The sequence below is a fragment of the Bufo gargarizans genome, chromosome 1 (genome assembly GCF_014858855.1).
Source record: "Bufo gargarizans isolate SCDJY-AF-19 chromosome 1, ASM1485885v1, whole genome shotgun sequence".
In the NCBI taxonomy this organism is placed as follows: Eukaryota; Metazoa; Chordata; class Amphibia; order Anura; family Bufonidae; genus Bufo; species Bufo gargarizans.
This window is the reverse complement of record NC_058080.1, coordinates 360,140,055-360,165,814: the sequence shown is the minus strand read 5'-3', so window position 1 is coordinate 360,165,814 and position 25,760 is coordinate 360,140,055. Positions and strand designations below refer to the sequence as shown.

The following is a 25,760-nucleotide window of genomic DNA, read 5'->3' as shown; positions in this document are numbered from 1 at the left end:
CAGCTAGGGAGGGTCTGGCTACAAATGAGTGGAGCTTGGGTGCAACAAGATCAATGAGGACGACCTGAAGGTATCATAACTTGGGAACGGAGCCTCGAATCAACAAAATAAAAACAGCATGTGCATATGAATAAAACAACATTTTTCTTCATAAGTAACCTTTTTATAATATATTTTAGGTTGTAAACCACAATTTTTAGAAGCAATGTCTAGATGAGGTGTTTACCAGTCATATATACGGCTTGGGCTACATGCACACAAATGTTAAGGCTCCGTGCTGCAGACTGCAAATTGCGGTCCGCAATGCACGGGCACAGACTGTGGGGCAGCCGCATGCGGATCCATTCACATGCATGGGGTCCGCACCGCAAAAAAGTAGTGCATGCACTTGCACGGCCAGAAACACCATGGAAGCCCTCCGTAGTGCTTCCAATCCGTGCCTCTGTTCCGCGATTGCGGACCCATTTAAGTGAATGGGTCCGTGATGCGGAATGCACGCGGCCGGTGCCCGTGTAATGCGGACCCGCTGTATGCAGGCCGCAATAGGGCCATGGGGGGGGGGGGGGGGCACACGGTCATGTGCATGTAGCCTTAATGGCAGACTGGGCATAAAGGTGATCAGTATTTCCAGGTAAAAGGATGAGATCCTGGGGTAAGTTTCTATGATCAAGGCACCACTACTGGCAAACAAACACTTGCCAAAAATGAGCTATTCAGACAGATACAAAAAAAATATATATAAAATGCAATCCTTATTGGTCCATATAGTCTACAAAAAAAACGCACTAAGTGCCTTGCAGATCCAGCTGCATGCTTTACGTCACAATACAAAAAAGTTATTTGTTCTGAGCCCAAGATTTTCAGCTGTGGTCTGGTGTGTCGCCATTATCCAAGACTCCATAACACCAAGTATGGCACAGAGAGGTACTCCACAGACAGTCAGTTCTTTTGCACGGCTGAGTTCACAAGATGACCAGAATTAAGCAGGGTCCAGCGGCATCACCTGTCCATTAGTGACATGAAGGGTATCCATTGGTTCCTGGATTTACATTCAGCGCAATAATTAAAGACCTCATCCAAACTTGAACACTTCCAGGAATTGTTGTGTGGATTCTGGATTTAAGAAATAGGAACAATTAGCAATGGTGAAACCCAAGCATGGACGCATACACTCCAGTTAGAAAGAAAATGATTGGCCAATGTGCTGAAAACACCACAATCAGCACTAATATACTGCTATAAGGGTATCTGCGTTATTGTCACCATCCCCTTGTCTAGTCCAGCCAGCTGCCATCCCACCATAGTCATTGATGGATTGGATCCCTTTATCAGCAGCATACATCTAGTTACCCATGCCATGCACAGTGTTACTCAATAGAGGCTGCTGATGGACATGGTCTAGTCTCGTGCTACGCCATCAGTGGCCTAACTTTTGGGGTTTTCTAAAATGGGAATGGCAATTAGGCGCCTTTTGTATTAGTCAGGGCTGATAGTAACTTCCTCTGTGGAGGACTCTATGGACACATATGATGTAAGCACTAATCCCAGTGGTACCAATAAAACCACCTGCAGAGCAAATCCTGGAAAAATTCAGACTAAGGCCGAATGCACACGGCCGTGTTCTGCGGCCGAGAGCGGTCCGCGGTATGCCGGGCTAGATTCCTGTTCAGAGCAGGAGCGCACGGCGTCATTGGTTGCCATGTCGCTGCTGCACTACACTATACGAGTGTATTACTGTACAGCAGCGGCGGCATGAAGCGCACGGCGTCATAGGAACCAATGACACTGTGCGCTCCTGCTCTGAACAGGAATCCAGCCCGGCATACCACGGACCACTCTCGGCCAGCTTCTCTGGACCCCTATAAGAGGGCAAATAAAGTATACATAAGAACTGGAGTGTTTCAGTTGATCTTAATTTGTTCTAAAAACTCACCGATACAAGGATGCAATGAAGATCCATAGGCTCGGAGCTTGGTTCAATCTGACTATGAATGATCTCTGACAGGCGTTGAAGGCCAGATATTCTCAAAATGTTGATGTCATTGTCACAGCAAAAGGCTTGTAACAGTGTAAAGTGTATGCTCAGTGCAACATCATCGTCATGTTCTGGATCTGCTGCTAGAAGACATAGGACCACACTGTCAGGATCTCTGTGGGTGAGGAAAGAAAATCACATTATTTAAAAAGTCATAACCATTGTAGGCTATGGTCACTAAACGCATTAACCCATTCTCAACCATACATAAATGTCTCCATTCCTGACTGCTGCAGCGCATGTAAAAGTTAGGGCCCATTCACACAACCAGGTTTTTGCTCTGCATCCAATATGCATTTTTTGCGGGTCGGATGAAGACCTATTCATTTCAATGGGACTACAAAAAAATGCAGACAGCACAATGTGTGCTGTCTGCATCCATATGTCCATTCCACAGCCCCGCAAAGAAGACAGAACATTTCCTATTCTTGTCCGTTTTGCAGACAAGAGGCATTGTTAAATGGTGTCTGAAAAACAAACACTGATACAACATGGACGTCACACTTTTTTTTTTGCAGATTTGCATTTTGCGGGCTGCAAAATACATACAGTTGTGCGCATACACTCTTCTAAAGATGCCTTAGGCCTCTTTCACACATCAATGTTTCGTCAGTGATTTGAATCAGTGATTGTGAGCCAAAACCAAATCTCTGATGGAAATCACTAACCAAACACCCAACTCTGCTGGTCAAATTAGCTATGTAAATGAGCCCTTAAGCTTCCGCGATAGGCACGTGTCAGCAGTCTATTAAATGTAACACCAGTGCACAGTCATCATGAACCTCAAGGAATGTAGGACAACCACTGGAGACCTACCTGTCCATCATCTGTGCTGATTCATAGACACCAATGGTCAGTGACTCTCGCCTGTGGGCATCAAGGAGGACGTCTTCTAGAGCCGTGGCTACCGGATGCATCCTGTATATAGAGAAAGAGCAGATGACACATTGTACAACATGGAGGAGGAAAGCTACTATATATAATACAACTGCCATATAACCATAGGAAGGACTCAGGTCTGCACATACAGAACATACATGCTGCTCTATGGCAGGTACACTGCATGTATGTAATCTAGCATGCTTATATATAAAACAGGGTGCTGCATGCTCTATGTAACCCTGAATGCAGACAGTCCTGGACTATCCTTTATACTATACAGGTACTGAGGGAAGCCATGGCATGTCACCACATAGGAGAGAGCAGGACTTACGTTTCGTTATGGTTGTCACAGGTATCAGCATCCTCCAGTGTCATAATGAGAGAGTCTAGGAGTAGTCCTTGTGAAGAATAATCCACAGCGATGTGTAATAGTATCCTACAGGTAAATCCCGAGCGCCGTCTCCAGCTTCTCTGGTCCCTGCAGCAGCCTGCGCTCCTTATATACGCTGCCGGCAGGAGGCGGGGCCTGACGCGGCCAGGCGCGCCCATTGGCTCTTCCCGTCAGTGACAGGCTCCCACACGCCGCTCGCTGTGGAGGAGAGGACGTGACGGGCTGACCGCGCTTTGTAAGGAGCGAACAGCCCGCTCTGTCCGTGTGCCCCTCAGTTACCTTAGCAGAATGAGTGCCAAGATGGAGAGGGGCATAAGGCAGACACATGCATTAGTAAATAAAGGGGCAACCTTACACTGCCCCCAATAAGCCATATACAATGGGGCAAATGTACAAAGTGTGTATAGATGGGGTAATGTATAAAGCCCGAAGGTTGGTGGTGGTGGAATAGGCATTTGTGCCAAGTGTACAATACATTTGCGCCATTTTATTCAGTGGCGGCTGTTGTTTTGTGGGCTTCATTTTTATCTTTGTGACTCTGACAAAAAAAAAGACCCCAAAAAGTTGCAGTTCTTTGAAGGCGTTCAGAGTCGGAAATCCAGGGGAAATTTAGAGGGCCATATCTATGCCCCCTCTCCACTTTCTGGAAAGGGGGCAGATCTGTCATCATGTAGGCCCGTACATAAATGATGACTGCATAATACACCAGCTATTCTAGGTGCATGGACTGCCAGAGGATGCGCCTAATCTATGACATGCCAGCGGGGCATATTAAAGACCCCTCCGTACAACAAATCTAACAAATGGCGTGCAACATTTTGTAAAGTTTTTGCAAGAAAAAAACACAACCCATGACACACTCCATAAAAAGGAGAGCACATTACACCACAAGTATCAGCGAGGTGAGATGAATGGAAGAGCTGAGGCTCTGTAGGTGCATATGGCCCCACAACTTGGTAACTGGGTTATTTATTAGCTGGAATTTAGGGTATAGCTACACAGTGGTAATCCCATAGAAATGAATGGGATCGCCGTGCCAGTCACAAGAAATTCAGCAGTGTTGGATTTCTTGCGACTGTCTCTGTGGCGATGGCGGGCTCCATTTTCCATAGATCACATGTATTTCACTGTATGAAAGGAGTGGTCCAGGATTAGAGGATAAATTGGCAGCAGAGAATATTCTAAAATAAAACTCTTAGTCACCCGTTACCTACCCTGCCCCTCAGTACTGCCACTCTGGTAGTCCCTGATTGCTGCAGCAATGATATTCTGTGCATTCATGTGATCATTCGAGCCAATTACTGGCCTCATGTATGGTAAAAGACTGCTGAGGCCACTGACTGCAGCGATCACGTGGATGTACGCCATGCCATTACTGCAGCAAAGTGCAGGAGCACTGGAGAGATGCTGGATTTAGCAAATGAGTCATGGTTATTTTATTATTTTACTATTTTATTATATTCCCAATCCTGGACAATTTCTTTAAAAGGGTTGTGCCAAGTTTAGAAGTTGTCCCCTATCCACAGGATGTTGCTGGGAACCACGTTGATTCTGAGAATGGGATCCGCTCCATTCATTCTCTATGGGACTACCAGCAATAGTCCAACGCTGTCTCTGCAACTCCCATATACATGAATTGAGCAGCTGTGTGCATGCCTGACCAGCTGCTCCCTTCATTTTGGGAGGCTCCACAGGACCTCCACCAATCTTATAGTTATACCCTATCCTGTGGATAGGAGATACCTTTATATAAACCGGAGTACCCCTTTTAGGCCTTTTACATAGGTAGAGGATCAAGGTAATTATTGTTAATGAGTGTCTGTAAATGTGTCACCAATCACCCGATAAAGAGCAATACGTATACAGTGGGGGAGATTTATCAAAAGTGGTGTAAAGTAAAACATAGCAACCAATCAGATTCCACCTTTCATTTTTCAGAGCTCTTTTGAAAAATGAAAAGTAGAATCTGATTGGTTGCTAGGGGAAACTAAGCCAGTTTTTCTTTTTTACCACTTTTGATAAATCTCTCCCAATGAATCTATATGGAGATGAATGATCACAGCATCAATCATTTTTGCAATATAGAGGGGATAATTGCTGCTTGTAACAACTATCATCTCCACTCAGCGAGTAGGCAGTGATTGGGAAGGAGTAGTTCCTTCCTAATCATCACCAATACATTAGCACATGTAAAAGGGGCCATTACTCTCCTTTTCTGAAGCCTCTGAATAACTTGTATCTGCTAATCAGAGTCTGAGATGTGTGTATGGAGATGTTTAGGTTACAGAATACAGTAGAATGAGACTTCTCATGTATTGTAAGCCCACTGATGTGTATTGGTCTTCTGGGCTTTTGTATGCATACGAGTAGAGTTGTTTTCAAGTTACCATAAAGGTGTAAACATAGGATGGTCCAGATATACTAATTTGTCTTCATCTAGAATATCTCTAAAAAGTGGCTCAATTTGGCACATCTAGGGCTTCTAAACTTTTTCCCCCAACTTGCCCAAAAGGGTGAAGGGGCTTACCAGGAAGTGCTGGAAAGGGGATGTCCTAAGATGCACCATTTTGCGCAAAATTATGCCACAATTCTGGTTTAAAATTCTGTCTCAAAGTAAGCCAACCACTAGTTGGTGTAGAGTCAGAGAAAAGAGTCTGTCCCTGCCCCCACTTATCCTCCAGCCTGAGCCCCTGTGATAGATCTGCTGCAGGTCCAGACAGCCAGGCTAGGCTTACATCATCTACAGGATTAGTACATCTGGGCCAAAATATTAGTTTTATCATTTCATCTTTTTTAATGATTTTATTACATGCCAGATTCTGCCTCACTTCCCATACATTAGACTGATGTATCTTATTTTCAATGTGGCTGTGTGGAGCTTTTACCTTCTCAGTGTTTGGACTACATAGTAAACTGGATGAAGATGCATTTTTTGACAATAATTTGGTATTTTTTTATTACCAGCCCTGAAATATCAAATTTTGCTCCATTATTAGGTACAATTAGCTGTTTGTACCATAATTTTGAAATTAGCTGCCAAAAAACATGGTGGACCAAATTACATTTTTTAGAAGTATGTCATTTGGGGTGAAAGAACTTGGTTTTAATGTTTTCCATAGCAGCAGCTCTAGGAATATGATTGCCAGTGTATGTATTTTAGAGGCAGTAGTGGGTGCATACCACAACCACCAAACATGATCATACTCGTAGGACATGACTACAACCTATTATTGTATTTATCGCATAATTTATCGCATCCCACCAAAGACAACATCTGCGTGGAGTTTGTATGTTCTCCCCGTGTTTGCGTGGGTTTCCTCCGGGTACACCTGTTTTCTCCCACACTCCAAAGACATACTGATAGGCACCTTAGATTGTGAGCCCCATTGGGGACAGTTGGATGCTAAAGACTGTAAAGTGCTGCGGAATATAGTAGCGCTATATAAGTGCATAAAATAATAATAATAATAACAACATGCCTGGTGCCAGTGACATGATGTGTTCTCTCCATCAAACATGATTATGGCCTAAAGATGAATATAAAGGTAACCTAGAAGGAGTGCTTTGTCTTGCTGTTTGTAAATGGCTGATTAATGTGCTAAATAAATTAGTTGTACATTCTTCTATCCCAGGGTTCACATTCATTACATTTTGTATGCTGCTTGTGGTACAAAAGGTTACACCACATTACAGTCTACCAACCAGAAGTGACTAGGATTATATTAGTCACTGCATGGTCAGAGCTATAGATTATTTGAAGAACATTAGTAGCACTTATGTAACAGAGGACACAATGTGCACACTTTGGACATGGCAACATATGTTCTACCTGGTGAAGTGAAGCTCCACCATTGTAGCCACTGTAATGATTATATCAGAGACTTGCATAACTAATAAGTCCCTGATATAATGTTATCAGAATTTTTCTCTATTAGCAGGTGATTCAGATATTAAACCTGTAGAGCATTTCATAGTCTCCACGTCAGTGATCAAACAGGTACCATTTACCACATTAGGGTGGTATTATGTAACTTTTTCTTCATTTTATCACCAAAGTGGTTCCACCAGATCTTCAAGTGTATCTCCACTTTTGATATGACATACGTTTACCTCCTTTTTTTAGATGTGTTCTGGCATGACATAAGTATATCTCCATTTTTAAGACATCTTTGGCATGATATAAATATATCCCCACTTTTTAGATATCTTCTGACATGACATGGGTATATCTCTACTTTTAGATATCTCCTGGCATGACATAAGTATATCTCCACTTTTTAGATATCTTCTGACATAAGTATATTTCCACTTTTTAGAAATTTTCTGCCATGTGTATCTCGATTATTTTTAATGACAAAGTATATCTCTCCTTTTACATACTGTATCTTATGACATGACATATGGATACGCTGTCAACATAATTTAACTATATGCTAAGCTTAGTAGAGCCCTCTCCAAACTAACCAACCCCTATTAACCTATCTTCTAACAAGTTTCAAGAAAGCTAAAAGTTGAAGAGATATAATATTACAACGTATATCCATATTTTCCTATTCTATATACAACATTTCTATTGCAGACCTTCAAAATCTATTGCAAAATGTCTGAATTGGAGGTCCTGTAGTAATAAGCTCATTGCTACAGGTCCAGATACCACTAACTACACTGATCGCTGGGAGTATAGCCGCCGGGACCTCCAGTGATCACAAAAGCAAATGTCCTCATAAGTCTGTTATGAGAATGGAACGCTGATGTGCATGTGTGACCTCCACACAATTCACTTCTTATGTGACTGCCAAGTACAGCGCTTGGTGCTATTTCTTCAAGTGACTAGAAGTGAATATGCCGGTAGGTTTGAGCACCACCTCTCCATCCTCAGGGGCCTCTGTTTCCATCAATGCTAGGGTAGGGGGGATCAGTGGTCAGACACTTGACCCTATCCTTGGAATAGGCGTTGAGTGTAGTTAGTGGGAAGAACCCTTTGGGAAAACAAATGATCTTATCAGGTAAGGCTACTTTCACACTTGCGGCAGTGTGATCCGGCAAGGAGTTTCGTCGTCAGAACTGCCTGCCGGATCCACCGATCTGGATGTGACTGAAAGCATTTGTGAGACACATCCGGATGCGTCTCACAAATGCATTGCAAGAACGGATCCGTCTCTCCGCTTGTCATGCGGACGGACGGATCCATCTTGTATCTTTTTTCACATTTTTACCGGTCTGCGCATGAGCAGACCGGAAGGATGGATCCGGCATTCCAGTATTTTGAATGCCGGATCTGGCACTAATACATTCCTATGGGGAAAAATGCATTCAGCCAAGTCTTCAGTTTTGTTTCGCCGGAGATAAAACCGTAGCATGCTACGGTTTTCTCTTTTGCCTGATCAGTCAAAATGACTGAACTGAAGACATCCTGATGCATCCTGAACGGATTGCTCTCCATTCAGAATGCATGGGGGTATAACTGATCAGTTCTTTTCCGGTATAGAGCCCCTGTGATGGAACTCTATGCCGGAAAAGAAAAACGCTAATGTGAAAGTACCCTAAATGTGCTGTTAACTGCTCCTTCTCCTTGTACTAGCTGCTACAGGGGAAATGTAGTATTACGTACATTCAAAGGCAGGCAACCAAGAACTATAGTACCTAGAAAGATTATCACATTTAGAGTTATTTAGTTTAGAATACAACGACTGAGGGGAGATCTAATTACAATGTATAAATATATCAGGGGTCAGTACAGAGATCTTTCCCATCAGCTATTCATTCCCAGGACTGTGACTGTGACGAGGGGACATCCTCTGCGTCTGGAGGAAAGAAGGTTTGTACACAAACATAGAAGAGGATTCTTTACGGTAAGAACAGTGAGACTATGGAACTCTGTCTGAGGAGGAGAGAAGTAGAACAAAGGGATCCACTAGTTCAGCGCTGCCAGTAGAGACATTGAATTTGGTAGGTATGTCGACGTGTCTTTATTAGGGTCAATGTGTTTCAAGGCAAAAAGCCACCTTCATCGGGACATTTTCATATAATTTATAAGATTGATGTCTCTGCTGCCAGTGCTAAACTAGTCGTTCCCTTTCTCCTACTTCTCTCCTCCTCACATCATCCCAGCATTCGGCTAATCAGTGCGGGTGGGAACCTGGGCAGCACCACAGCATTCCCCTCTGCTGGTTGAGGTTATACTACTATAGCTGTTGTGACTATTCACAACAACTTCTGGTAAGCGCAATATATATCATTCTGCTGTATATACATTGTGACGACACCACACATGAGGCCCTATTTTTTGTTTATTTCCTCTTGTATATGCCTGAGGAGGTGGAGATGGTGAATTCAGTAAAAGAGTTCAAGAGGGGCCTGGATGTATCTCTGGTGCGTAATAATATTACAGGCTATAGCTACTAGAGAGGGGTCGTTGATCCAGGGAGTTATTCTGATTGACTGATTGGAGTCGGGAAGGAATTTTTTTCCCTTAGATTAAGAAAATTGGCTCCTACCCCATGAGGGATTAGCCTCCCTCAAATTAAAATTGCAGGATACTAGGATGTATGTATGTTGCTTTTATTAGTTTTACTAAGTTACAATTTATGTGGTCATTCAGATGAACTCAGAGTCCCGAAGTGGGGTGCCCACCACCACTACCACCATCATGACCTCATAAAAGGGCAATGTCGTGAAACCATTGTTGCCAAATTTTGTCTTTTAAATGGATTCCCTAAGTATATTGATCACACATTTTTCTATATTCTATACCCTCTTAGTGGTAAAATGCATATTTACTGACCTAGACCTTATTCCTTGTGAGATAGGGTATTCTACAATTATGTGATAAGTGACTCATTACTTTTTTTTTTTTTTTACTGAGTTGTTTGGCCATACGCTAATAATAATACACTCAATAATCAGTGACTCAAAGTCATGTATTCCTTCAACCAGTTTTGAAACTGTCCTTGAAAAAAAAAAAAAATCCTGAAGTTGTGCCAGTGTTTTGCTTACTATATTTGGGCTGTGATACAGTTGATTCTTTTTTATGTATGCCATCTGCTGGTCACATGAATGTAGTGCTGATGCTTCTTTCAATGTGTCATAGCTGTCTAAATGTTAGGCTTTGCGCCCTCTTGAGCTAAAAAGCAGAAACATGCACGGAAAGTATTTCACTTAGCACTACCTGGTGGTTGTTCATGTTATATACAGGTGAAACTCAAAAAATTAGACTATCATGCAAAGTTAATTTATTTCAGTAAAAGGTAAAACTAATATATGAGATAGACTCATTACATGCAAAGCAAGATATTTCAAGCCTTTATTTGTTATCATTTGGATGATTTTGGCTTACAGCTTATGAAACCCCCAAGTCACAATTGTGAGGTACCCTTTGCTCAGGGGGTATGGATTAATTAGCTACACTACAGTGTGACACTTTGAGCCTAGAATATTCAACCTTTTCACAGAATTCAAATTTTAAGCTGCATTAATGCAATTCCTTTCAATTTGCATTACTGAAATAAATGGACTTTTGCACAATATTCAAATTTTTCGATTTTCACCTGTACATTTCAGATAGCATTTTATATTTAAAGGGCCACTGAAATGCTCCAAAAATACATTATTTTAATAAACATATACATCATATTTATTTCACATGTATAGACCCTAGAAGGTTATGGTGCTATATAAATAATAATATTTTGGTTACATTTATGCTGTTATATTGTAAGTTTTCCCACCTACAAAGAATGGAGAGGTCTGTAATTTTTTTGTTGTGGGTACCTTTAAACTGTGAGAGACAGACTCTAAAAATAAATCCAGAAAATTACATTGTATGATTTTTCAACAATTATCTGCATTGTATTGCATGGAATAAGTATTTGATACAATAGAAAAACAGAACTTAATATTTGGTACAGAAACCTTTGCAATTATAGAGGTCAGACATTTTCTGTAGTTCTTGACCAAGTTTGCACACACTGCAGCACGGATTCTGGCTCCATACAGATCTCCTCCAGATCTTTAACGTTTCTGGGCTGTTGCTGGGCTACATTGAGTTTCAGCTCTGTCCAAAGATTTTCGATTGGGTTCAGGTCTGGAGACTGGCTAGGCCACTCCACAACCTTGAAATGCTTCTTATGCAGCCACTCCTTTGTTGCCCTCGCTGTGTGTTTTGGGTCATTGTCATGCTGGAAGACCCAGCCACAACCCATCTTCAATGCTCTTACTGAGGGAAGGAGCTTGTTGGCCAAAAGCTCGCAGTTCATGGCCCTATCCATCCTCCCTTCAATACGGTACAGTCGTCCTGTCCACTTTGCAAAAAAGCACCCCCAAAGTATGATGTTTCCACTTCCATGTTTCACACTTGGGGCGGCGTTCTTGGGGTTGTACTTATCCTTCTTCTTTCTCCAAACACAATACAAGTGGAGTTGATAATAAAAAGTTCTATTTTGGTCTCATCTGACCACATGACCTTCGTCCCATGCCTCCTCTGCATCATCCAGATGGTCATTGGCGAACTTCAAACGGGCCTAGACATGTGCTGGTGTGAGCAGGAGGCCTTGCGTGCCCTGCAGGATTTTAATCCATGACGGCATAGTGTGCTACTAATGGTAATCTTTGAGACTGGAGTCCCATCTCTTTTAGGTCGTTGACCAAGTCCTACCGTGTAGTCCTGGGCTGATTCCTGACCTTTCTCAGAATCATCCTTACCCCACGAGGCGAGATCTTGCATGGAGCCCCAGACTGAGAAAGATTGACAGTCATCTTGTCTTTCTTCCATTTTCTAATAATTGCGCAAACAGTTGCTGCCTTCTCACCAAGCTGCTTGCCTATTGTCCTGTAGCCCATCCCAGCTTTGTGGAGGTCTAGAATTTTGTCCCTGGTGTCCTTAGACAGATCTTTGGTCTTGGCCATGGTGGAGAGGTTGGAGTGTGATTGAATGAGTGTATGGAAAGGTGTCTTTTTCTTTTTTTTTTTTCTCATTCAAGGTTTTTATTGAGATTTTCAAATAAGTAGATGTGGTATACAAAGGACAGCAAATTACAATGTCTTACAATGCCATGAGCAGCACGGAGTAGCCTCCAGAAGTGGAAAGGTGTCTTTTATACAGGTGCAATTAATACAGGTAATGAGTGCAGAGTAGGAGGGCTTCTTAAAGAAAAACTAACAGACCTGTGAGAGACAGAATTCTTGCTGGTTGATAGGTGATCAAATACCGTATTGTCCGGCGTATAAGACGACCCCCAACTGTTCCATTTAAAATATAGGGTTTGGGCTATACTCGCCGTATAAGACTACTTCTGAATGCCCAGCCCTCCCTGTCTTCAAGACGATCTTCTCCAGTCCAGGGAACTAACTGGGATCTGTGGATGGCACTGTTATGAGGAGGGGGATCTGTGAATGGCACTGTTATGGGGAGGGGGATCTGTGGATGGCATTGTTATGGGGAGGGGGATCAGTGGATGACATTGCTATGGAGGGATCAATAGATGACACTATATAGCATCTTATGCTATATGTGTCATCGACAGATCCACCCCATGACAGTGTCATCCACAGATCCCCCCTATAACAGTGTCATCCACAGACCCCCCTCCCCATAACAGTGCCATCCACAGATCCCCCCTAAACAGTGCCATCCACAGATCCCCATCACCATAACAGTGCCATCCACAGATCCCCCCATGACAGTGCCATCCACAGATCCCCTCCCCATAACAGTGCCATCCACAGATATCCCCTAAACAGTGCCATCCACAGATCCCCCTCCCCATAACAGTGCCATCCACAGATCCCCCCCAAACAGTGTCATCCACAGATCCCCTCCTAAACAGTGCCATCCACAGATCCCCCTCCCAATAACCATGCCATCCACAGATCCCCCTCCCCATAACCGTGCCATCCACAGATCCCCCTCTCTGACGCTCACAGGAATACATTTATAAACTGTAATCCGTAACTTTAACTTTAATCAGCGCTATTCTGTTTACTAGGGTACCTTACTCTCAGCTCCGGTAACACAGCCTAGAGGGAGGCGCAGGCACGTGACGTCAGTGAGTGAGCGCTGCCCGCACTAACTGTTACCAGTGCGGAGAGTAAGGTACCCTAGTAAACAGATGAGAGCTGATTAAAGTTACAGATTACAGTTTATAAATGTACCCCTGTGAGCGGCAGGTCCCTGTATATTCTAACCCCCAGGCAAGAGTCCCGTCACCATGGGAACGCCTGGGGGTTAGATTATACCATTGGATCTGAGTATACCCGGCGTATAAGACGACCCCCGACTTTTGAATTTCTAGTGTTAGAAAGTCGTCTTATACGGCGGAAAATACGGTACTTATTTCATGCAATAAAATGCAAATTAATTATTTACAAATCATACAATGTGATTTTCTGTATTTTTTTAGAGTCTGTCTCTAACAGTTGAAGTGTACCTACAATAAAAATTACAGACCTCTCCATTCTTTGTAGGTGGGAAAAAATGCTAAATTGTGTATCAAATACTTGTTTTCCCCACTGTATATGGTAATCAAAATAAATCCCCGGATAAACGTCCTATCTCCAGAAATCTACCAATAACTTCTGATACCATTACTTTCCAGAAAGTCATCCAAGTCCCTCAATGAACTATCACAGTGTAATGCAACTGAAAGTTCCATAGTCTCACTGTTCCAACAGGAAATGAATCTGCATCTATCCTCTAGACCAGTGATGCCCAACCTGAGGCCCTCTAGCTGTTGTAAAACTACAACTCCCACCATGCCCTGCTGGCGGCTGATAGCTGTAGGCTGTCCAGGCATGCTGGGAGTTGTAGTTTTGCAACAGCTGGAGGGATGCAGGTTGGGCATCCCTGCTCTAGACGTAGAGGATGTCTTCTTGTCATAGCTACAGGTCTAGGAATAAAAAGATAATTAGATCTCTGTAGTGTCCATTTAGTCGTGGTTTTCAAACTGAGTAATCCCAAGTGTGATAACCTGTTTTAGTACTGAAATATACCCATTCCAATAAAGGTGTTTTACTTGTCCCTAAACTTGATGACCTTGCCTCAGGATAGGCCATTAGTATCCGACTGCCGTGAATGGAAACTGAGCTGCAGTAACCTGGCATGGCAACTACATTTTGAATGGAACTGTTAGTTGGCAACTGCAGAGAATAGCTGATCATGCTGGCGTGGGGTGTCAGATGACTACTTGTCGGATATTGACATATCCTGAAGAAAGGTCATCAATATCAGAAACATGGTGTCCTTAGACAGGGCCTGGATATTACCTTTAATTACCTTTGTTGAGCTCCTCTGCATCCTTTCCTCCTCAGCTATGTCCTTCTTATGCGTTATTGCCTAAAATTGTACACAATATTCCATGTGTGGTCTGACGAGTGACTTATATAGAGGCAAAACTATGTTCTAATGAGAATCTATGCCTCTTTTGATGGACCTTATGATTGCATTTGCTTTGGCATCAGAAACTTGGTACTGGATGCTAAGGTTAGGTTTACAGTTCACCAACAACCCCAGCTCTCTTTCAATATTAATCATCTGCCATCACACTAACGCCGATCGGCGTCAGTGCGGCGGCTCTGCCAGGTCACACTAACGCCGATCGGTGTCATCTCGCGAGACGCGAGATTTCCTGTGAACGCGCGCACACAGGAGCACGCGTTCACAGGATCGGAAGGTAAACGAGTGGATCTATAGTCTGCCAGCGGCGATCATTCGCTGGCAGGCTGTAGATGCGATTTTTTTTAACCCTTGAAAGGTATATTAGACGCTGTTTTGTTACCAGCGTCTAATATACCTGCTACCTGGTCCTCTGGTGGTCCCTTTTGCTTGGATCGAGCACCAGAGGACACAGGCAGCTCTGTAAGTAGCACCAATCACCACACTACGCTACACCCCCCCTGTCACTTATTAACCCCTGATCACCCCATATAGACTCCCTGATCACCCCCCTGTCATTGATCACCCCCCTGTCATTGATCACCCCCCTGTAAGGCTCCATTCAGAGGTCCGTATGATTTTTACAGATCCACTGATACATGGATCGGATCCGCAAAACACATGCGGACGTCTGAATGGAGCCTTACAGGGGGGTGATCAATGACAGAGGGGTGATCACCCATATAGACTCCCTGATCACCTCTGTCATTGATCACCCCCCTGTAAGGCTCCATTCAGACGTCCGTATGTTTTTGCGGATCCGCAAAATATATATACGGGCGTCTGAATGGAGCCTTACAGGGGGGTGATCACCCCATATAGACTCCCTGATCACCCCCTGTCATTGATCACCCCCCTGTAAGGCTCCATTCAGACGCTCGTAATATGTTTTGCGGATCCGCGGATCTGCAAAGCACATACGGACGTCTGAATGGAGCCTTACAGGGGGGTGATCAATGACAGGGGGTGATCAGGGAGTCTATATGGGGTGATCACCCCCCTGTCATTGATCACCCCCCTGTAAGGCTCCATTCAGACGTCCGTATGTGTTTTGCGGATCCAATCCATGTATCCGCGGGTCCGCAAAACACATACGGAGAACCTCAGGAAACATGTAGAACCTCAGGAAACATGATAGGTGCTCAGACAGTCAGAGCTGCTTAAAAATGCGGAAATTCACATTTTTGTACCATAGTAAACGCTATAACTTTTGCGCAAGCAAAAAAAAATAATATACACTTTTTTTTTATCAAAGACATGTAGAACTATACATTTTGAGAAAATTTTATATAGAAATGTAGTTTTATTTGAAAAATTTTACAACTGAAAGTGAAAAATGTAATTTTTGGGCAAAAATTTTGGTCAATTTTGATTAATAACAAAAAAGTAAAAATGTCAGCAGCAATGAAATACCACCAAATGAAAGCTCTATTAGTGAGAAGAAAAGAAGGTCAAATTCATTTGGGTGCCAAGTTGCATGACCGAGCAATAAACTGTTACCCCCCTTTCACACGGGTGAGTATTCCGCGCGGGTGCGATGCGTGAGTTGAACGCATTCAACCCGCACTAAATCCTGACCCATTCATTTCTATGGGGCTGTTCACATGAGCGGTGATTTTCACGCATCACTTATGCGTTGCATGAAAATCGCAGCATGTTCTATATTCTGCGTTTTTCACGTAACGCAGGCCCCATAGAAATAAATAGGGTTGCGTGAAAATCGCAAGCATCCGCAAGCAAGTGCGGATGCAGTGCGATTTTCACGTATGGGTTCTAGGTGACAGTCTATTCACTTTATTATTTTCCCTTATAACATGGTTATAAGGGAAAATAATAGCATTCTGAATACAGAATACATAGTACAATAGTGCTGGAAGGGTTAAAAAAAATAAAAAAGTTAACTCACCTTATCCTCTTGATCGCGTAGTTCCCGGTCGGTCTCTTCTTTAGCTGTGGGCTAAAGGATCTGTGGCGATGTCAGATCACATGCTCCATCACCATGGTGATGGACCATGTGATTGGAGCATGTGATCTGACATCACCACAGGTCATTTAGCCCACAGCTAAAGAAGAGACCGACCGGGAACTACGCGATCAAGAGGATAAGGTGAGTTAACTTTTTTATTTTTTTTAACCCTTCCAGCACTATTGTACTATGTATTCTGTATTCAGAATGCTATTATTTTCCCTTATAACCATGTTATAAGGGAAAATAATACAATCTTCAGAACATCAATCCCAAGCCCGAACTTCTGTGAAGAAGTTCGGGTTTGGGTACCAAACATGCGCGATTTTTCTCACGCGAGAGCAAAACGCATGACAATGTTTTGCACTCGCGCAGAAAAATCGCGCATTTTCCCGCAACGCACACGCCTCTTATCCGGGCCAAAAATATGACGCCCGTGTGAAAGAGGCCTTAAAGTTGTGAAGTGCCGATTTGTAAAAAAGGGCCTGGTCACTAGGTTAAAGTATAATTGTAATTTCATAATCACATGTCAAAAGTTGTGACTGGAGGGGGTGTGCATGCTGAGACCCCCACTGATCACTAAAATGAGCGTGCAGAAGTGCTGTCTCTCGTGCTAAGAGAAGAGGCCTATAGTCTGTGAGCCTATCTTCAGCTAGCAAGGACAGTGTTTGCGTAGCGTTCTTGCAACCAGTGTAGGGTCTTACCACTCTCACCGATCATAACTTTACACATTTCGCTCTGACACACATTGATCTGGGCACATGCTTTACATAGCTTACGGCCAAACAGTTATTCCTCTGGATACCTCCATACACATGCACGCATGGGAAGTATGGGAAGGGAGTAAGCAACTACCAGACACCTCTGTTTATGTTACAGCTTATGTTTATAACATTACTTCTGCAATGGAATCCACACATAACTTGGCCTACAGTGCAGATTCTGCGTCTGCTGCATGTCAATTTATGTTATAGATTTCCACTGTGCATTTTTCTTTTTGCACTTCATCTGCATCTCCATCTACACTATGGATTTGCTGCTGTGGAATTCCAGCATATTCACTGTTGATCCATCTCGTGTGGACGTATCTTAACCCCATAAGGATGCAGCCTAGAATCCAGGAGACATTACATGGAGGTGATATGCCTGGTCACATGACCCTCCATCAGCGGCCATCTTATGGACAGGACCTCTGTGTGGATGGCACAAAAGACTTTGTAAACAAGGGGCATAGCTTATGGAATATAGAAAATGGCACAGAATTTCAGCAAAGACTATATTAGTAAATGCCAAATAATCATCTCACAAACACATTGGTCAATAATAATCAGAATGTGGCCAACCCCTGTGTGAGGGTTCAATTTTTGCAGGGGGGTCTGTATGGGGTCTATATGACTTTTGATCACTTTTTATTAGATTTATTGAGGGAGGTAAAACAACGGAAAAACTGCGAATTAGCCATTTAGTGGGGTTTTTTTCCATTACACGTTCAATGTATGGGATAAACTTTTATATTTTGATAGTACAGGTGTTTTTGGACACAGAGATGCCTATGATGTTCATACATTGTTCTTTTTGGGAAAGGCGGGTGGTTTGATTTTTTATATTTGTTATTTTTTTTCTATATTTAAAAAATATATATTCTTTTACTTTTTTTATGTCACCCTAGGTCAGTGAAGGCAAACCTTTTACAGACTGACTACCCAAACTGTATCCCAAAACCCAAATATTTATCGCTAAGTGCCAACACGGCTATTTAATCTGAATACTAAAGTGCAATATAGTATATATTTTATGTACTTTATCATTTAGCTATAATAGCCTGCTTACATACAGTGCCCTGCCTGTGCCCTTCATAGTGCACCCTGTGCTGATGAATGGCAGGAAAAGTCTAAGGCATATTAGACTTTTTTCATGGTGCGTGTGCCCACAAAGAGGGCTCTGAAAGCTACCTCTGGCACCCATGTCATAGGTTTGCCACCACTGCCCTAGGTGACTATAGCATGCAATCATTAGAATGCCATTTATATTCTATAATGGATTTACAATTCAGCATATCCAATGCAGTGCTGCCACCTGGAGGCCAGCATTGAGAGTTACCAGTGTGATCCTACATGACTACAATATGCCAACATTAGATTGCCAATTGTATTCTGTAATGGATTTTTATCCATTACATAATACAGAATTCCGTTTTTTTTCCAATGCAGTGCTGCCACCTGCGGGCCAGCACTGGAATATACCAGTAATTGACTTGGAAGCCGTATAGAGGCTCAGGACTATTACTACTATGGAACGCCTTCCCTGATCTCAGCCAGGCCAGAAAGCACACCCTTCAGGCTGTTTCACACGAGCTGATGCCGTGCGTGACATCCGCTTCGTGAATGACAGCCAAGACCCAATGCGGACTTCAGAAGCACGGAGCATTAACATGATTGATAATGCTCCGTGCCTCTCTGTGATTTCTTTACTATGAAATCACAGTGACAACTTTATCTCACTGTTTTTTGTAGTAAAGAGATCACAGAGAGGCACGGAGCATTATCAGTCATGTTACTGCTCCAGGCCTCTGCTGTCTGCATCGGGTCTTGGCTGTCATTCACGCAGCGGATGTCACGCACGGCATCCGCTCGTGTGAAACAGCCATTCCAGTTTTAGCGGTCTCAGATGCCGTGTTCACATCTCTCAAAATAACTGTATAACCCTCACCTTATGTAACCCCAGCTTAGGACATATTAGTTGTTATGAAGGTATATTACTTTAAAATTCCCTCCATCCCACCATAAAAATTTTCTTCCATGCTTGCATAAAATATTTCTTTAATGTGATCATTCCTGGCTGTTGCATGAGCGTGGGATCGCAGCCTGTCCTTTCCAAACAGCACATATTGGAATGTGAACGTAGTATTATGAACACAAGCACCAAACCACACATGCTGACGTCAAAAGAAAGGAGAAAATGAAATGATCTGAAAATATAGCAGATTTGCCTGCTTGCTACAGATGGGACTAATATTGAATTTGTAAATGATGCTTTTGATTATTTTTTTTTTCAATTTTGTTTAAATGGCAGATTTGTTAGACTCCATGCATGCTGCATCTGAGCCCTTTATGGTGGGCACAGAGAAAAATACCTAGTATTTCCTCGATAAGGTCACTTGTAGTCCCTCAGAGAGTCTATACTACACAGTCTCATGGATATTTTCAAAGGTTCCTGTCACGGTGTGGAGTGGGCGGAAACTCCACACCGTACAATGTAGGTTGGCGGGATATGCCACTAGGCCTGGAAACAGGAATAAAGGGAGCAGGTCACCTTCTAACACATCCCTAAATCCTAGCACTGACCTCCTAACTGTATGAGCGAACCCTAATGGTGGGAGGGCTTATACCCGGAACCTCTGGCCCTACTAACCCTAAAGATCCCTGGTAATAATGTCAGACCTAGGAGACGACCTGTTCATCCAGGACACGGATGTACCAGAGTCTCCAGCAGGCCTAGCATCAAGAAAGGAGCAGACAGTAGCATATACAAGATTGGCAGGTAAGCACCCAGTGCAAACAACACACACTAGAACAACAGCACTTACCTGCCACAACAACTGGATGAAACCTCAACTGCTACTGACTAGTGGTTCCCCCTGTGTGAAACCCTGGAGCCCACTTCCGCAAGGAGGTTGTCAACGCGGTTCCCCCTCCGAGGAACCCAGGAGCCCTCTCACCAGAGGCACAACACACAGGGAAACGCCTTGCATACATGCTGGATGAACAACACCAAAAGACCAGACATGAAACTACAACAAGACGTACACCACATCCTGAACATAAACCCACACCAAACATCAACACAGGTAAGGTAGGGAACATGGAGGATACATAAGGGATGACAACATGTGTCCAACAAAGTGGCCCTCAAACTGGACAGATGGTAAGGTCCAGGAATGCAACATAACTCCAGCTCCACAAGAAGCTGAAGTCCCAATAACCTCAGGCTCCAAGCCCAAGTACTATGAGCCCACACCCAGCTCCACCTTGCTCACACTTTAATCCCATACCCACCAGAATGGGAAGCGACAACAACCTTAAAGGGGAAGTGTGTAAACATGCTAAAAACTATACGTTGCCACCGGCAAAAAGCATACAGGGCTAAAGCGTCGCGGTCCACTACAACCAGACCATAACACAGCCGTGACAGTTCCGACGCATCCCTGCAATTTTATTGGTTCATCAGGGGACAATACAGAGACATCTAAAAGTCCAGATGTCCGGGGCACATAGGTGCTCCTGTCAATATATTGTCACGCTTCGGTGTGGGAGGGAAACACCACACCGAGCTTAAGAGGTAAGGGGGGAACAGGGAATCAGGCCTGAGAACTAGGAAAGGAAGATGGACACCTCCTAGTAAAACCCTTACCAAAATCCTGACTTGAGTACCAGTATGAACAGACCTGAGAGGTAGTTGTGTTCATACACAGGAATACCTTGAGTCCTATCTTGCCCTATAGCACCCTGGTACTAATGGCAGGGACGAGACTGCCTTTTCCTCTAAAAGGAAGGACGAACAGGAGTCTCCTTCAGGCCTTATACAAACAATAGGGAAATGCAACACACAGAACCCAAACAAAATACAAAAGGGAAAGGAAAGACTTAACTTCAAAGGAGCAATGGAAGCACCAGGAACTCCGCCAAAATCCACACAACTGAGACTGAAGCGATAAACCGCACAGCATTGTGGGAGAAGCAACAATAAATAAGGAAGGTTAAACGACCACATTAGCAACACCTGAGGCAAGGGGTGTGGCCATTACCAGAAACGACACAGATGCATAATGATCCACAAGGAAAACCAGTCAGATCAAATCAAGTATTGCCAGTCTCACCGAACTCCTGCCACCTGTCTCAGGAACATCTGTGACATATATACCAGAAACTGGCAGCCAACAAAACTGAATTATTGGATTTTTTGTATTTTTTTATGTTTTTTTTTCCCCATTGCAGTTGCATGCCTTTAGTGTTTGCATATAACCAATAACCAAAGTACATATATATATATGGGTCCGCGCTAGGCTTCCACAGGCTGGTATTTCACTCACAGGAAGATTCAAATAGGGATTCCACAATGTCACCAGTGCATCTCCAGTTGTAATCGCGATACCGACCAGCAAGGTTTTTCTCCTTCAGGAGAAATACCCAGGGTGTTTAATATTCAGTAAGATTTATTGTACTTACAAATATCGATTGGTAACAAGCGTGTATAGGGCATCTATACACGCTTGTTACCAATCGATGTTTGTAAGTACAATACACCCTGGTTATTGCACTATGTTCTGTTTATCCTGAAGGAAAAAAACCTTGCTGGTCGGTATCGCGATTACTACTGGAGATGCACTGGTAACATTGTGGAATCTCAATTTGAATCTTCCTGTGAGTGAAATACCAGCCTGTGGAAGCCTAGCGCGGACTCATATATATGTACTTTGGTTGTCTTTCCAACCCCTGCTTCCCAATTAAATTATTCAATTCAATGATTTAACTAGAATACTGCAGTGTTTGCTGTCATTCATCCCTTTCCTTCTTCGCTTTCTTGATAATGTATTCAGCCCTCATACCACTCATCATCTCAGAGAAAGCTTTCAAGAAATTGTAGTTTGCTTTCCAATGGTTCCCATCTGTCAAGAGTGCCTTTATAAAAGTGGGCATATAAAAGTTAAATCTACGCCAGCATGAGAAAGCTAGGAAAATAGTTTTTGTTTGTGTGTGTGTGTATATATATATATATATATATATATATATATTTATATATTTGTACAGTGCTGCCCATAATTATTCATACCCCTGGCAAATTTTGACTTAAAGTTACTTTTATTCAACCAGCAAGTCATTTTTTGACGGGAAATGACATAGGTGTCTTCCAAAAGATAATAAGACGATGTACAAGAGACATTATTGACCCCATTTTGGAAACTACACCCCTCAAGGTATTCAAAACAGATTTTACAAACTTTGTTAACCCTGTAGGTGTTCCACCTAAGAGTTATTGGCAAATGGAGATGACATTTCAGAATTTCAATTTTTTTGTAACCTTGCCTCACAAAAATGTCATATAGAGCAACCAAAACTCATATGTACTCTAGAAATTGTCCCAACAAAACTGCCACCTTATCCCGTAGTTTCCAAAATGGGGTCACTTTTTTGGGAGTTTCTACTCTAGGGGTGCATCAAAGGGGCTTCAAATGGGACATGGTGTAAATAAACCAGTCCAGCAAAATCTGCCTTCCAGAAACCATATAGTGTTCCTTTCCTTCTGTGCCCTGCCATGTGCCCATACAGTAGTTTACGACCACATACGGGGTGTTTCTATAAACTACAGAATCAGGGCAATAAATATTGAGTTTTGTTTGTCTGGTAACCCTTGCTTTGTTACTGGAAAAATTGATTAAAATGGAAAATTTACCCAAAAATTTTAATTCTGAAATTTCATCTCCATTTGCCAATAACTCTTGTGGAACACCTAAAGGGTTAACAAACTTTGTAAAATCAGTTTTGAATATCTTGAGGGGTGTAGTTTTCAAAAATGGGTCATTTTTGGGGAGTTTCTACTCTAGGGGTGCATCAGGGGGGCTTCAAATGAGACATGGTGTAAATAAACCAGTCCAGCAAAATCTGCCTTCCAGAAACCATATGGTGTTCCTTTCCTTCTGCGCCATGCCGTACACTCATAAAGTAGTTTCTATAAACTACAGAATCAGGGCAATAAATATTGAGTTTTGTTTGGCCGTTAACCCTTGCATTGTTACTGGAAAAAATTGATTAAAATGGAAAATTTTCCCCAAAAATTGAAATTCTGAAATTTCATCTCCATTTGCTAATGCCTCCTGTGGGGTCATTTTTGGATGGTTTCTATTATGTAAGCCTCACAAAGTGACTTCCGACCTGAACTGGTCCTTAAAAAGTGAGATTTGGAAAACTTCAGAAAAATTTGAAGATTTTCTTCTAAACTTCTAAGCCTTGTAACGTCACCAAAAAATAAAATGGCATTCCCAAAATGATCAAAACATGAAGTAGACATATGGGTAATGTAAATGAATAACTATTTTTGGAGGTATTAATATGTGTTATAGAAGTAGAGAAATTGAAACATGGAAATTTGCAAATTTTTTTTTTGTAAATTTTTTTTTTTTTAATAAATTAAAAAATTTATTTTTTTTACTCCATTTTACCAGTGTCATGAAGTAAAATATGTGACGAAAAAACTATATCAGAATGGCCTGGATAAGTAAAACTGTTTTAAAGTTATTCACACATAAAATTACACTGGTCAGATTTGCAAAAAATGGCCTGGTCCTGAAGGTGAAAATGAGCCCAATCCTTAAGGGGTTAAAGTGCCTCTGATTAACCCCAAATAAAGCTCAGCTGCTCTAGTTGGTCTTTCCTGAAATTTTCTTAGTCACAAAAGCCATGGTCCACAGAGAGCTTCCAAAATATCAGAGGGATCTCATTGTTAAAAGGTATCAGTCAGGAGAAGGGTACAAAAGAATTTCAAAGGCATTAGATATACCATGGAACACAGTGAAGACAGTCATCATCAAGTGGAGAAAATATGGTACAACAGTGACATTACCAAGAACTGGACATCCCTCCAAAATTGATGAAAAGACGAGAAGAAAACTGGTCTGAGAGGCTACCAAGAGGCCTACAGCAACATTAAGGCCTCTTTCCCATGGGCGTGTGCGCCCCGTGGTCGTGCTGCGGGCCGCAATGCACAAACACAGTCCGTGGGGCAGCCGCATCGGATCGCAGACCCATTCACTTGAATGAATCTGCGATCCAGACGTTCTGCAAAAAGATAGGACATGTTCTATCTTGTTGCGGAACGGTAGTACGGGACGAAACCCCACGAAAACACTCCGTAGTGCTTCTGTAGGGTTCCGTTTCGCACCATTCTGCATCTCCGGATTTGCAGACCAATTAAAGTGATTGGGTCCGTATCCGTGATGCGGAATGCCCACGGAACTGCGCCCGTGTATTGCGGATCAGCTAATGTTGTCCGCAATACGGCAACAGGGCGCACTCGTCTGTGGGAAAGAGGCCTAAAGGAGCTGCAGGAATATTTGGCAAGTACTGGCTGTGTGGTACATGTGACAACAATCTCCCATATTCTTCATATGTCTGGGCTATGGGGTAGAGTGGCAAGACGAAAGCCTTTTCTTACGAAGAAAAACATTTAAGCCAAGCAAGTTTTTTTCCTTTTTAATAAATTTGCAAAAATATCAAAAATTCTGTTTTCACTTTCTCATTATAAGATATTGAATACAAATTGATGGGTAAAACAAAATGTGAAAAAGTGAAAGTCTGAAGACTTTCTAAAAGCACTGTACACTCCTCAGCATTAAAGAGGACCTTTAACTACAATTAAAAATCTAAACTAAGCATACAGACATGGAGAGCGGCCACTCTGTTCTCCCGGTATACGCTCCAGTATCTTCATATGTTCGGCTCAACTGGGTGGAGCCTGCCGGCGTCTGCTTCTCCCAGGCTGTAGTGCTGGCCAATCGCAGCGCTCAGCTCATAGCCCGAGAAAAAAAAAACCTCTCGATTGGCCAGCGCTCCAGCCTGGGAGAAGGAGACGTCGGCAGGCTCCACCCAGTTGAGCTGAACATATGAAGATACCGGAGCCTATACCGGGAGAACGGAGCAGCGCCCAGGTATAACAGTAAGTGCAGGGAGATCTTTAAAATTGCAACACCAAGAAGGACAAGTCATGGAATCATAGAAATCTCAGGATAGATATTTTAATATGTTAATGATATGCAAATGATAAAAAGTACCATACAGTGGTTTAACAAGACAGGTTCCACTCAGAACAGGCCTCACCATGGTCGACTAAAGAAGTTGAGTCCACATGCACAGCGTTATATCCAGACGTATGACTGCTGCCAGCATAGCTGCAGAGGTTAAAGGGGTGGGGTGTCAGCCTGTCAGTGCTCAGACCATACTCTGCATACTGCATCAAATTGGTCCGCATGGCTGTTGTCCCAGAAGGAAGTCTCTTCTAAAGATGA

At 42.8% G+C, this 25,760-nt stretch overlaps 1 protein-coding gene across 1 annotated transcript; it reads right to left on the bottom strand.

Moving 5' to 3' along the window:
- Nucleotides 1-509: 509 nt before the first annotated feature.
- GADD45B (growth arrest and DNA damage inducible beta) lies at nucleotides 510-3,384 on the bottom strand. Its single transcript, XM_044283437.1, has 4 exons — nucleotides 3,249-3,384; nucleotides 2,852-2,953; nucleotides 1,934-2,150; nucleotides 510-1,113 (listed from the first exon to the last, which is right to left on the bottom strand). The coding sequence occupies exons 1-4, from the start codon at nucleotides 3,290-3,292 to the stop codon at nucleotides 1,000-1,002; spliced, it is 477 nt and encodes a 158-aa protein (XP_044139372.1). The 5' UTR covers nucleotides 3,293-3,384; the 3' UTR covers nucleotides 510-999.
- Nucleotides 3,385-25,760: the final 22,376 nt, after the last annotated feature.

Excerpts from the sequence above, each read along its gene's own strand:
- GADD45B (XM_044283437.1), bottom strand. The coding sequence starts at position 3,292 with ATGACACTGGAGGATGCTGATACCTGTGACAACCATAACGAAAC. Across the intron at positions 2,954-3,248 it reads TGTGACAACCATAACGAAAC|GATGCATCCGGTAGCCACGG; the intron begins GTAAGTCCTGCT and ends CTCTATATACAG. Across the intron at positions 1,114-1,933 it reads TTCATTGCATCCTTGTATCG|AATCCACACAACAATTCCTG; the intron begins GTGAGTTTTTAG and ends TCTTAAATCCAG.